The sequence below is a fragment of the Phyllostomus hastatus genome, unplaced genomic scaffold (assembly GCF_019186645.2).
Source record: "Phyllostomus hastatus isolate PE091 unplaced genomic scaffold, TTU_PhHast_1.1 phas_contig_40, whole genome shotgun sequence".
NCBI classification, from domain to species: domain Eukaryota; kingdom Metazoa; phylum Chordata; class Mammalia; order Chiroptera; family Phyllostomidae; genus Phyllostomus; species Phyllostomus hastatus.
In genome coordinates, this window is record NW_025333872.1 from 30,778,892 (window position 1) to 30,793,392 (window position 14,501).

General features: G+C 43.6%; 1 protein-coding gene across 1 annotated transcript in view; it reads right to left on the bottom strand.

The window, feature by feature from the left end:
• Positions 1-11,355, bottom strand: part of COL12A1 (collagen type XII alpha 1 chain) — a 111,984-nt gene extending 100,629 nt beyond the window's left edge. Inside the window, exons 1-3 of the mRNA XM_045843384.1 lie at positions 11,114-11,355; positions 7,986-8,099; positions 1,437-1,553 (exon numbers count right to left, since the gene is read on the bottom strand). Coding sequence (XP_045699340.1) covers positions 1,437-1,553; positions 7,986-8,058 — 190 coding nt within the window. The 5' untranslated portion in view covers positions 8,059-8,099; positions 11,114-11,355. The remainder of the gene's footprint in view (positions 1-1,436; positions 1,554-7,985; positions 8,100-11,113) is intronic.
• Positions 11,356-14,501: the final 3,146 nt, after the last annotated feature.

A 14,501-nucleotide genomic window follows, 5' to 3' on the forward strand; every position in this document is an offset into this window, starting at 1 on the left:
ATAATTTCTATACTTCCCTTTAGATTGTGTTACATTTCAGATTAATCAGGAAACACGGTACTTTCTAAGGACTAAGTGCTTGTTAAGATTTTTAATTAGATTTAATTTTCATCGAAAAATAAGTACTCCAAAAAGGTAACAGATGTAATAGGACTCTGAGAAATGCCCCCAGATTATGTGTAGAACATTATAGAACCAACCAGGGCCCCCAAGATACCAGGGCCCTGCTGTGTTGGGTGGTCCCTGTACTAGCTTGGGGAATATCGAAGTCAGTGGTTTACAATATCTGGAAACTGAATAGAGCTTTTTTCAACTGTTTTTTCTGCTTTGGAATGAGTGACTTTGCTGACTGCAAACATATTGGAGAGAAATTATTCAAAAAAGAAAAAGCAAATTATTTTTTAAATGTCTAAGATTTTATTTACTAATTTTGAGAGAGAGGACCAGGGAGAGAGAAGAAGAGGGAGAGAAACATCAATGTGTTTGCCTCTCATGCGCCCCACACTGGGCACCTGGCCCACAACCCAGGCATGTGCCCTGACTGGGAATCAAATCAGCAACCCCTTGTTTTTCAGACCAGTGCTCAAGACACTTAGCCACACCAGCCAGGGAAGAAAAAGTAAATCTTGACACCTTTTTAAGTCCTCAGATCATATTTTAAAAATAGTTTCCCCATTCCCTAGCAAATCAGCACTTTAAATCGCGGGTATCTTTAAAAACCATAAGTAAACACAACACTGGTGATAAGTTATGCTGACATCATTCATCTCTACCATCAGCCTATCAAGACTTCTTCCAACCACTTGGTCAGTGTCAGTGGAAATTATTATTTTCCCATTACATGTCAGAGCTAAAAGTTAATCAACAGAGATTGGTTCTCCACACTTGGACAACATAACGATGAACACTAAATATTGCTCTTAAGAGCAATCAAAACAATTTTTTTTCAGAATCCTAGCCTGGGATCTACAGAATCCACATAACTAAAGTATCTTTCATCATGGTAGCTCACCATTACCCCAGAATAATGTTTCCTGAGCCCTGAAGTGTGTAAGACACGGGGCAGGTATAACAACTCACTCCATCACTTGATACTTTACATGCTGGAAATATTAGTAATTCAAGAAGATTGTCAAGAAGTGAAAAAAATCCAATATCACCCGCAATATCTGATCAGGTTCCCAAAAAGTCCATTTTTAATAACAGCTTAACCGCAAACCATGTCAATCAACCTCACCACTATAAAAATACAACAGTGAGTACTATGCTGGAAGTCTGGAGACCTGAGTCCCACCAAATATCTGGTGGCACTGGCTAAATCTCTCAGGTTTTCTAAATCTCTCAGATTTTCTAAATCTCGGATTCCTTATATAGAATGAAAGGAGGGAAAAAGAGTGGATTGTACTATCTTTGATGCTCCTAAGAGCAAAACTTACCTGTTGTAGGGTCCACTGTTATTCTGTAGCCCACAATTGAATCAGTTGGTCTTGCCCATGACATGTGAACTGTATTTTCATCTATAATTTTAAAATTCAAGTCTGAAGGTGGGTCAACTGCAAAAGAGAGAGTTAATATCAGTCACACTTTCCAATTTCAGAAAATGGTCAATTTAATTAGTAAGAATTGTGTTGAGCAAAGCTTACTAAATTGTCTTTGCATAAATTTGTTTCCAACAAATATAAAAGATATCTTGTTGGATAAGAATAAAATTAAAAGCTGACAAGATATGACAACACATCACAGAATATACATATTATAGAAGACAGCACAAAACACTTTTGATTCTTGAGTTGCTAGGTCATCCAAGAATGGCCAGCAAAATCAAGCATAATAGAAACATATCTGGATACAAGTACATACAAGTACAATGAGATCACATGTAATAATCACATATGCAAACAATTCACAGAACAATTAAAAGAATTTCAATACATGCTGAGTGCATTTGGAATGAGCATGCCATATCACAACCTGCTTACAACCACAGAAGTTCATTTAGAACACTGACATAATACTTTTTTTTTCCATTATGTGGAAAAGAATCAATGATGTTTTTGGTTCATTCTCTGCATTTAAATCTTGCTATTAAGTTTTGTTTGATAAATCTCAATCTGTGGCAGAGATGAAGCTGTATTTTAATGAAAAGAAGTAATCATGGGAAATTTAGCACTGCTATGTTTCACAAAAATATATACATTTAATGTATATTCATAGTCACATAAACAAATATTCAAATAAGAGGCGTTCATAATTTATAAATGTACATAGTAATATGCAGATGTTTATAAAATAAATATTCTGCCTGTTTACACCTATTGCTGTATGTTTGCAAGGTGTAAACCAACACTGTTCTTTTCCTTTGCAGCAGGTATACTCCATACTAGAAATAGCATTTTAAGTTAAAATGCCAGTATGGTCCTCTATAAAACAATGGTTAATTATGGAAAGACAACATCAATGTATATTTATGGACATTTATTTACAGAACTTAAAGAAAACAGCGAAGAAGAGTCAGCAATCTGGAGACATGACTGCGCATAAAAACTTGGAGAAGTCAATGAAAGGCATAACTGAAAAGTATAGAGAGAGTTTACATACAAAACCGTACAGCATCATGCACATGTCAATAAAATGTTGACTTGTTTTTAGTTTCCCACAATGAACGAAAGCCTCCATGTACAATAGTCATTACACAAAGACGTTTCAGAAATATTTTATAATGATATCCTCCCTGCAATGTTCATGCCTCATCATGCAGCATTGGACTGACTCACTGTCAGTGCATGGTCAATGCATTACAAATTATTGCTCTGGAAGCAGGTCAACAAAGGGAGAAGACTTTCAGCCATAGTCTGAACACTTCTTAAAGTGTTTAAGTCTGAGAGTATTCCTTGTGAGTCAGAATTTTTGAGAGATTAAAATCTCTTTCGCAGAGGTCAATTGAAATACAGCAGTAGCTTTGAGACATGGGTCACAGAATTTAACTGGGGTTAGGGATTTATGTAATATTAATATGTTTAAATGGAAACAACACAAATAAAGCAAACATTTGCTTTAACACACTGCTGCTTACAATTGTAGAAGATGGCTTTTTATTTTTATTGGATATGCTAGTAATGAAATGAATGTTATTTTCCTACTATCCATACACAGGCAGTGAGATTAGACTATTAATCTACATGCATGGTTTAATTATTCAACATTCTGCTGTCTGACCATATTGCGAGAGTCAGCTGTCATCATCACTTAGTATAACAAGCATGCAACAAATGTTAATAGGACAATGGCTATTAAGAATATCATTATAAAATATTGTTCCAGTAGCAATGGCTCAGGACAAATTTAATGCAAAGGCAGACACAACTGGCCTGAGCATGCTTTAAAAAAACCAGTACATGGAAAAACAGTACCACCAACCTTGTAAGGAAATTGACCTGAAGCAGCAGACATTAGGTTAAAACTGCTGGAGGGCAGCAGCGGCCCACCTTGTTGGTTTCCAAATGACCAGGATTCCAGAAAAACTGAAAAATTGACTGTTGGGAAAAGTCTTTAACATTTCAGAGGAATTGAAGGTGTGCACAGAAACTCAGATGCGGTACTTGGGAATCAAAAGTAGGAAAGAGGGGCCGACCGGCATGTGCACGACAGACAACCCACTCCGCCTTTCTTCCTGCCACGTTTATCACACACAAAACCTTCCAGAATTGCCATGCAATTTACACATTTTTGGTTTGTTTCATGAAAAGAAAAGATAACGAGGTAGGTGTGAGTATGGACTGCCATCAATTTGAATCAATGCAAAATGTATTTTCATTAATTTTGAAATTTTTTTATTTTCCATAAAAATAACTCACAACTGCCCTTACATCATCACAAGCAGCATTCTGTGTTCCCTAAACCACTTTATAATTGTTTCTTTTTCTGCTCATGACAATCCAGCACAGCAGGTGTTATCCCGGTTTCATAGATGGGTCAGTGAAATTCAGAGGGGTTAACATAGTGAATAGGCAGCAAAACTTTGATCCCATGTTGTGACTCAGCATATACAATTTCTTTAGATACTGAGTTAAATAGAAAGAATAAGAAATATTTGAGTAAAAGAAAGGGCCCATGGACATGGACAACAGTGTGGGGAATGCTGGGGGGAAGGGGTATAAGGGGACTAAATGGTAATGGGAAAAATACAATAAAGATTAAATTTTAAAAAAGAGAAAAAACAATATTTACACTTAGTTAACTATTAACATATACATATCTATTTCTTTCTACTCTATAAGAAAACAGTATTTGATGCCTGTTCAATAATAAATATATGGTACTTAGATATCTCCAAATCAGATACAGATAGCGTTTGACAAACTAATTTACACACTTGTTCAGCTGATTTTAAAACTAAAGTGTCTACCCTGACACATAAATTTTAAGAAACAAAATTCTTAAATCATGGCACTCAAAAGGAAGAAACATCCAAGAGTGTACAAACTGTGCAGAGATGAATGGATGGATGGAAAGATAAACAGGTGAGAGGAGAATAGTTTAATAAGTTTTGATAAGTATATAAAATGTGTTAAAGATAAAGAAAAACTGAGAACATACTACAAAAAATACAATCTTGATAAACTGGTAAGAACTGTAGTCTAATCTTTGGGAAAATAACACTAAAAATAATGCTACCCTAATGGTAGATAACTTTAGAAGTGTGCGGAGAGTGATTTTACTATATTCAAAAGGCATTAGTTTAAATTTTCCATCCAAAGCTAGCATAAATTTAATAATCTTTGACATGATGTAGATGTTCATTTCATTTGTATGTCTAAGATACCAAAAATAACCAGTTGAAAACTTAATACTTCAGACAAGTAATGAATCATTTGTAAACATTATATAATGTGTTCCCTCATTAAACTGACTGTGTTGACCAATTTTTGAACAAGAAAGAGGCACAGTAGGGGCAAACTAGCACTACATCAGGCCTAGAAGACCTGGGTCTTGTCTGTTTAAAGGTTGTCCCTAGGTAACCATGTTAGTTTATGCAAACATTCAACTTCTCTACTCCTCATTTTCTCAGGTGGAGAAGAAGAGAATTAGAATAGATGATCTATGAGTTCTCTTCTATCTGAAAGTTCTAATATAGGTTTGACATAGAATTATAGAAATATATATTAATTAGCCTTTTAACCTAAACACAGGGTAATAAAGCATATGGCCTCAACTCACTGATGAATTGATATCAATTGTTCATTTTATTTTATAACTCTAGGTCACTCAGAGCACTGGGCAAGTGACAAGCTTAATAAAGTCTATGTTGTACTTAAAAATTACAAATTCTAAAGGCAAAAGAAATCACTCTCACCCTTATTTCTATAGGACAAACTAATGTGCTAGGGAAAATAAAGTTCCTTGTATAAGATGGTAGAAGAAAAACAAGACAAAGACAAGATCACTTATTAAAAAAGAGAAATGCAAAAAGTGAGTGCCAAACTTTTTAAATAATGTCAAACAGTATTGGGTTTTCAGCATATAAAAATATTAAGTTAATAGACATTTGTTGGAAAATGCTAGAAATACAAGAGTACAAGTATGAATTGCAAAAGGGAAAGAAAAATAACTATGACTACTTTAGAACTAAAATTAAAATGGCATAGCAGGGAACAGGCGCTTGAATTAAAATTTTGAAGTGTCCCCAACAGACATATTTCAAAGAACTTTTGTGTCTAGCTCATTGTCCCCAGAAAAGCCCTGGCCACAAATTTCATTAGCCCTCCCAGGCTCCTGGGACCAGTAGTTGAAGCTGACACAGAGGATGTGCTGTCCAGTGCAGGGGCTACCCGCCACGGACAACTACCAAGCACTTGAAAGGTGGCTACTCCAAAATGAATTGCGCCACAAGTGTAAAATGCACACTCAACTTCAGTGACTTAGTATAAAAATGTAAAATATTTTACTAATAATTTATATATTGATTACATACTGAAATGATATGGTGATATTATTAGGATACATTATATTAAATATATTATTAAAAATTAGTGTCTCCTGTTTCTTTTTCCTTTTTTAATGTGACTACCAGAAAACTTTAAGTTACATGTGTGGGCTTTCATTGGTGGCTCACAATATATGACAATTCCAAACCAGCGAATAAAGTTAAAGAAATGAATTCTATGAAAATATAATTATTAAATGTTGATGTGAAGGGATGAGAGACAAGAAAAGACACAGCTTATGAAGCAAAAGAAAGAGCTATACCATGTGGAAATAAATACAAATTAAAAAGACAAAACGTGAAAAATATGGAAATAATCAGTAATAGACACACTAAAGTGTTCTTTTTAACTGCACTTTGCTAACCAGCCATTATCCAATTCAGAATTGATTTTTTCCACTTACATCATTTCCAACCTAATTCTTTTCCTAAGAATTCTCAAGTCTTTCCGATTTTCAAATAACTATTTTCTTAATGAGCAGTAACTAGGCCACTTCAGTGAATTATCTAAAAATATCTTTAGCTGGGCTTCCAGGATTGCTCAAATAAAATTCCTTCCTAACAATGACACAAAAAGAAGCATAAAAGGCAACCTCTTCTGAACATTACTTCACAGAGGCCACTCTGAAAAGCCTCTCCATTCACAAAAATATTCATCAGATAAGAAAAGCCAGCAAGTTTCTGTCACTTTTTTAAACATGTCATGCATTTTTGGAAACTCTCTGCTTTCCCCAATCTGGATTTTTTTTTTTGTACCAGCCATCTTAAAGTAGAAAATCAAACACAGTAAGAAGTTTGTGAAAATCTCAGTGTTGCCATGAAACGTCTTTACTTTCCCACGACCTCTGAAAAGCAGAACCCCCCCCCCGGAACTTCCACAACTGTCCCACGGACCAGTATTTCTTTTTTCCCTTAACTCCACCAGGGGCATTTCTTTACTGAAAAAAAAAAAAATTTAATATGTCTTTTATGGTATCACTCCATTACCTTGCAGAACAAAAAATCTAGTTTGTTAGGTCTCCAATGATAAATGAGGGCATACAGAAGCCCCCATTTGGTTAATATATAGAAATGGCGTGTTTAGCAAATACTGAGAAATTAAGGCATGAAGGCCAGAAAAAGAAGTGAGGTTGAAAATCTGTCCAAAGTCCTTCGTTTTCCAGAGGGTCAGGACTATCCATCTCCCAGCCCCTGACCACCTCCTCACTCAGGTCTGACTCTGGGAGGATGAGGGAGGGGGCAGGGGGAGCCCCTCCTCCCCCATCCCCCGGCTAGTCTGGCCTCTCGCTTCTGGGGTTGGGAACTTTGGCCCAGACCCAACCTGTCTGAGCCCGGCTGGCCCAGGGCCACTGCCCTTCGAATCCCGCAAACCAAACAGAAACAGCAGCGACTTTGGACCATGTAACACACCACGGGTCCCGGGTCTCTACTTGCCACCTATTCCCTGGGCCTTATTGGCTTCTACCTTATTTGTCTGCTTTGTCCGCCTGTCCAACTGAGCTCCCCACAAAACACACACACGCGCAGAGCCGGTGCTGTTGGAGTCTTTTATTTTGTGCCTTCACGGAGAACGCAGCCCCAAACCAGGTAGTTACCAGCTAGTGGAGCCAGCCCAACCGCCCGCGCAACAGGGTTCCTGGTATCACCCGGTGGTATCTTCTTTATAGAGGTGGGAGCAGCCGTCGCCCCCTCCCGGACAACAGGTCTTCTTGGAAGGCAGCAGCGTAGGTGGCAGTGTGGACAGCACACCGCAGAGACAAGCGCAAGGAGACCGACCACACAGCATTGTACGGAACGGATTAAGCGGAATATGAAAGAGCTGGACCGGAGAGCTGGGAAATGGACAAACCTCAGTAGAAGGGGGAGTTTCTCTGAAGGAGAGAAACCCCTAGAGAAAAGATAAAGTGCGGGGGAACAGAGAGCGCAGAAGGAAGATTCACTTCTTTTTTCTTTTCTATAATTCAACATTGTCACTGGGGGAGGGGAAGGAAGAGTCTTTTACCTTCTGCCTCAATGAACGACAGGAGCAGGGCCCCGCCCAGGATGGCGAGCACTGTGGGAAGCCTTGTCCTCATGTTTGGCCTGAGCCAGCGACGTCACAGCCACATGAAGGGATCTGCGGGAGGAAGCAGTGGCCGCATCAGAACCGGGTCTGAGCAGGCCTGGAACCAGGTTACAACTGGAGCCAGGCCCCGGGCCAGTACCCTAGCATATCTGCCTGAATAATCAACAGGGCCAAGCCCAGCATATAATGGGCTTATTGTGGAGCAGTGGAAGTCAAGTTCATCTACAGCAGTTTAATCACGGCACTAAGAGGGAGTTCAAGTTTAAAGAGGGTCCTGTTTTCCTGGAGGCTGATCCTGCTTAGCATCCAGGGTGAAGGACTTACCAGGCCCCACATGACTTCATCCTGCCTAGGTGATGGCTAATTCAGAGGTCATTTTATCTCTGACTCAACTAAATGTCTCTTCCAGCTGGGGATTTTATTTGGCCGGCCACTTTTTCCTAGCTGCTGAACTCTTTAGGTAACTGTACTTTAGTGGTCTCGGGGTAATTTGGAAAAGTATAATAAACCTCTTTTACTCTCTTTTTTCTTCATTTTGTTCTGCCTACAAATATGCAGCTCTTTAGGTCTGAAATGGATTATACAGAAATATGTAAGGCCCAGCTGAAACCTGACCCTCCTGCTAGCTGTGTTGTCTTCAAATCTGATAAATCCTTTACCCAGAATTAGGGAAAAAAACAACTCTAAAATACATAATAAAAAGGAAACAAGCAATAGAAGAGACAAAACTTTCTTGTCTGTTTCCCAAAGATATATTTATGACAATGTTCAGTAATAATCTTTTCACTTAACCATTCACTTATCCCAGAAGATTACAGGTATATGTGCTCCAGAGAAGAATGTATGTCCTATTCTGATTTTTCCTGACTGTAACTAAATTTTTAATTCCTGAAAGACAAAGAGCTTTATTCATCTTTTGTGGTTCCTAGCACATAGTAGGTGCTTAATCCATGTGGGCAGAAGGGAATCTTCTAAAACATTCTAAGGTCCAATGCTGAGACAAAAGCTGCTAGCAATGAAGTGGGAAGGTGCCAAGTGGTAAAATATAAAAAGACAGTTGACTGCAGGGTACATAAATTATCGTAAGGCAACAGACTAGGCCTCCTGAAAAACGAAGTCGTGCTTGGGAATCCAAAAATGAGCCAAAGGTCTAGCCCTCTTTGAGAAAACCTTACAAGCTCCAACCAGGTCTTTCCAAATTATTGGCACGATGTGTTAGGGCAGCTTTCCTCGGCCTGAGTGTAAATTGTGTTTTAAATGTCTGGTAAGCAGGCGTGCCAAATTTGCCCGGAGCTCTTTTTTATGAAGCCAAAATTAAAATTTTGGCGCTGCTCTGGAGATCCAAGGGCTCTAGCAATTTCTTTCTTCCTAATTAACAACTGTTTGACATTTCTAACCCTCTTCTACATCAGTGAAAAGCAAGAAGTGAGACTGGCCCATTGTTCCCGTCATCTGGCCTTTACTTTGCTATAATAATTTCCAACTCAGTTGGCAGTCGTGCTCGCGAAAAGTTAAACGCTGACAATCTACCCGAAAAGCTTGTGCAGATATTTTTTAAAACCGCTAGTCTCCAGGGAAAAAAAAGAAAAAGAAAAGAAACTGGTAGCAGAGGCGCTTTTGTCTGGGTCTGGAGTGCCACCTATCGGCTGCCAGATTCAGTGGCAAGAATGCATCACGTTGCGGACGGGTATCTGAACATACACTGAGTTCAGCCAGCCAGCCAAGAATTCCGTCTTTATGTTTTTTTTTCTTTTTCAAGTTTTATCTCCTTTTAAACAAACGTTTATCTGAATGCTTAGCAACACTTCATTGAGCAATCTCAGACATAAATGTCTGAAAACAGCCGCCCCTCCGTAGCAAGGAGGATTCCCTCACTTCACCCTCATGAATGAAAATGAGTTGGTTGCTGGGGGAAGGGGATAGTCTTAAGGGATAAGTCTCCTTCTGCCAACTTGCCCCCTTTCCACCCCGATGGAAGAGGTCAATTCCTTAACTTACAGTTTAAAAAGGAAATTACACACACACACACACCCAACTCGCGGGGTGCCTCTAAGTCCCTTGCTTGACGTCTATCTACCTACCTACCTCCTCTACCCACCGCGACCTTGACTTTCCTTAGCCAAGGGTGAGTTTAGCGCTCATTTTCTTTCTTGCCTCCTCCCACCCGCAGCGAACCAGCGTCCTTTAGAAGGTCCATGCTGAGGCGAGGGGCAGGGGGTACTGGAAAGCCCGGAATGGTCATCAGAGGTTCCCTGAGGATGCTCGATTTTATGTGCTTTTCTGCTTCCTGGCTACAGGTCTTCGATCCCTCAATGAACCCGGCGTCCACACTCTCTCATCCCTACATTCTCTAGGATTTGGGATGGAAACTACCTAGGAGGTCCCCCCGACCCCGAGTAGGGCCTCCACCAATGCACTCGGGAAGAGGTCGGGAGAGGGAGTTTTCTCCAGAAGCTAAGGAAATTCAGCCAAGATTCAGTTCCCTAGAACTAGACTAACCCGCCATCTCGGATGCTTTGAAAAGCAGAGGAACGAGCCAGAACACTCGACCAGGAATCTGTCTCAAGATGCCACACACACCCGCGCGGCCTCGACGAGCTGCAGAGCACTCAGCGGCCCTCCAAAGAATTCCACACCATGCGTCACCAAAATACCTTCCCTGCGCCCGGGCTGCACGACGGCAGCCGCAGCAAAGCGGCAGTCGCTACACAATGAAGGACCGGTGGCCACAGAACCCGGCGCGCCCTTCATTGAAATCGACAGCATCCATAGATTCGACTCCTCTAACAAACAGGAACAGTGAACAGGGTGCTTTCTGCACACACGGCCGCCTGCACCAGCTCTTAAGAAAAGCTAGTATTCCCTTAAAGACACAAATGAACCACAAAACCCCAATATACCTGGCAAATCTCGGGCACATCTCCATACTTACAAGTCCAAACGGTCCTCGCACGGGATCCTTAATAGCTTAGGGCGGAGCAAGCAACAGGCTAGAAGCAAGTTTCCCTAGTTATCTATCCTTGGGAGGGATGGGGCGAGGGAAACCCGCTGGAAGCCGGACCCACCTGCGGAGGCTACGATCCAGGAGGCGGCTCTGCGACGTCGTAGCAGACTGCGCTCCGTGCGACCCCCGCGCGCCCTGACAACTGGCGCGGCGCTCCAGGAGCACCTGGCGGCTGCTGGGACTTGGGCAGCGGCCGGGCCACCCTGAGCAGGAGGAGGAGGATCCGGGGAAGAGCAGCTGGAGCGGCAGAACTGGTGGAGACGGCCGGGGACCGCAGCTGCCGACGCGCGGACACAACTGGGCGGCTCGCCTTCGTCGAGTGGGAAGAGGCTCCGCGCCGCGGGCTACTTAATAGAGGGCTGTTCCCAGCTCTCAGTTTACTCGGTTACGAAACGCCTGGGAAGGTGGACGGCTGCCACGGGTGATGTATGCTCCTCCGGCGGTGAAGGAGGTCTACTTTTGGGAACGTGTGCATACTTCGAGCATTCCTTCGGCGTGAGGTGGCGATCGCGGTAGTAGCAGTGCCCCGCCGGGGAGCGGGGGAGGGTGTGGGGGGGGGCGGGACGGGGAGGGGGACAGCCGCGGCCGAGTTCACTGCCAAGGGAAGCCGCGCACTCCTCCGCTTGGGGCGGGCTGGGAGCTTGGGTTTCCCTATCCGTGCGATTTCCCCCAATGAATTTATTTTTTCTAAATTAAGAACAATGGGAGGGACAGTAGGGGCTTTCATTTTCAAAACTGTAAGAATGTGTGAGCGACCTCATCCCATCTTAGCCCCATCCCTAATCATCACTACCTACATCTTCCTCCCCCTTTGTCCTGGGTGCACTTTTAAAGCCGATTTTACAGGGTTTCCATTAACTAACTGTCTGTGCACGCAGCTCACCCTCTGTCTTTTTCGATCTCGGAAAGGCGATTGGAAACCCGGACAGACCTCCCGCAAGAGGCCCATCGATGGGAGGGCTTTGCCAGTCGCGACTCTCTCTCCTGATATTTTGGGACGGAACTGAGATGCTTAGTACGCGCACCAAGAGAGAGGGCGACCACCGCCGTGAAACCTAGGGGTCCTTCTAATAGGAAGTCACTCAGGAACAAGTTTTATACACTGTAGAAAGCTCTCACCCGGGCCCAAGAGAAGGGTTTGGACCAAAATTTGCCCTTGAAACCCCATGGGGTCCAGGCAACGAAGGGGAATAAGTTTCCCCCCACTGATGGGGAGATGGAGGCCAAATGTGGGGCTGAAATTCCGCCAGAAGCATCTCCTTTTTTCGCCGCCTCCTCTCCACTCCACTCCACTCCACTCCACCCCTTGGCTCTGAGCAGGAAGCCTGGCAATCAGGGTTGCCAAATTGTACTAGACGCACGGGAGGAAGCGCGGGGCGCATACACTCTGGCATCTGAAAAGGGCTTCAGGAGAGGTTCAGATTACATACGCCTGTGCGCTCAGCGCAAGCCCTGCGCCTTTTGGCCTCGAGGCCCAGGGGTTACCCCTGCAAGGTTGAGCCACCGGGGATGCAGGAGGTGGCGCCAAGAGGAACGCGGGAGCGGCGTCCCTGGAATTAACCGCCTGCAATAAAGCGGAGGTCTAGTCGCCAAAGTAAACCTCTCTTCCCATTTGATCTGACGTCTGCTAATTTGGCCTTCCTTTCATCAAGCATGATAATCTCCGAACTTGCTTTTAGAATGACAAGAACTTGCTGGGCGACCCCCTGCACTCCGTCCCACGCATAGGCTGCCACCAGCCAAAGCCAGAAAAGCCAAGGACTGGAATGGGGGTAAATGGAACTCGCCACCTTTGCACATTCCCCGAGCACACACGGCCCACTCGAAGTCCAACTGGGCAGCTCGCACAAAGAGCCCACACGCACACAGCACAGTCTCTTTCCCTTTCAAACTCTCACAACCCGGGTGTCTGGCACACAACCCCCCAGCTCGAGTGCGTCCTGGGCGTGAATTACCCGACGTGCAAAGCATAGTGCGCGGTCATCGCCGCAGTACCAATGAGCCCCTATCCCCGCCTGTATAGACCCCCCCTTCGCATCACTGCCAGCTCTACACCCGCACCCTCACTTTACTCCCCTCTCACAGACGCATGAGGGTGGGTGGCAGCCCCCGGAACAGAGCAAAGAAGCACTGGCAGCCGCCTTCTTGGCACCCAGTAATACCCGCTGCACCCGCTCGGGTCCTGGCAGGAGCCGCGGCCTGGAACGACCAGGGACGCCCCTGGGACACAATTCCCACCTCCCACCCCCGTCTGGAAAAAGACAACACATCAGCCCAGGCTGGCTGAGATTTGCATTTAGCCGAGGTGTGTGTGTGTGTGTGTGTGTGTGTGTGTGTGTGAGCGCTTTTCTCTTTTTGCACTTTAAAAAGAAATTTTTGTTGTTCTGTCGAGATTCTAGACTAGGGAATAGTGTAAACTCTGGGTGTTTATATTCTTGGTTTAAAATGAGTCCCCTGCTGTTAATTTGACTGAGAACTGCAAATGTATCAGCCGAGAGGTGCAGTCACCCTCCGGGGAGCCAAGGGCAGTGGCTGGCTTCCTCGAACTGAGGCTGAACACCGCAGATTGGGTGGAGGAGGCCTCTGCCCCTGAGAGCACGCACTTTGCACCGCTCTCCAACTCAGAGCCAAGTGCTGGGTTTGGAGACCTGCGCTGCCATCCTCCCTTGTTAAAGACATTCTCGCTCACATTCTTAGATTTAATGCATTTGAAAATAGTTTCTGCAAAGGAATGTAGGTAATATAAACCACTGGCTGCAAACGCTCTCTGGCCTCAGAAAAAGGATTCCTACGCAGTTTCCAGAATAGGATGAGAGGAGGAGGAAGGAGGGGACACCCGGGTCGGGGAGTACACAGACGCATATTCACAAGCTAATCCAAACACATCCATTCCCGGGAGAGAGGGGGGGGCCACACAAGGTTCAATTCAAATGCATCCCAAGGGGCACCCGAGGGGCCTTCCAGCATGACGTCTGCACTGTTTATCTTCCGGGAGCCCTTACGCTGAACATCCAGTCTGGTAAACGGACAAAACGTGTCAAAAATGTGTAAACCTTTCAACCAGTGCCCATCAGTAGTGCGTCCAGTTCTTAATACCCTTTGGAATCCGTTAATGTTTGGGGAAAAAAAAATATATATATATATATATATAATATTTATCGACTGAGGCAGAGCTGGTTGCATTTATTCAGTTTGGCTGCTTTCTGTGGCTCTTTACTCCTGAGGTTACATCCCGCGAACTATTCCCCTCACTCTTCCTAGCTCCTACTCCCACCTCTTCTCCCTTCGACTCCTGGGTTCCCGGCGGTTCTAGAGCTTTAGATTTCTTGTCTGACAGCGCCCTCTCGCGGTCAGAGTGAGCCCTGGCGTCGGAGGTCAAAGTTACAGCCTGAAAGTTAAATTGTGTTTTTTAAAAGTGTGTCATCGATCTGATTCCCGGCACTGACAGA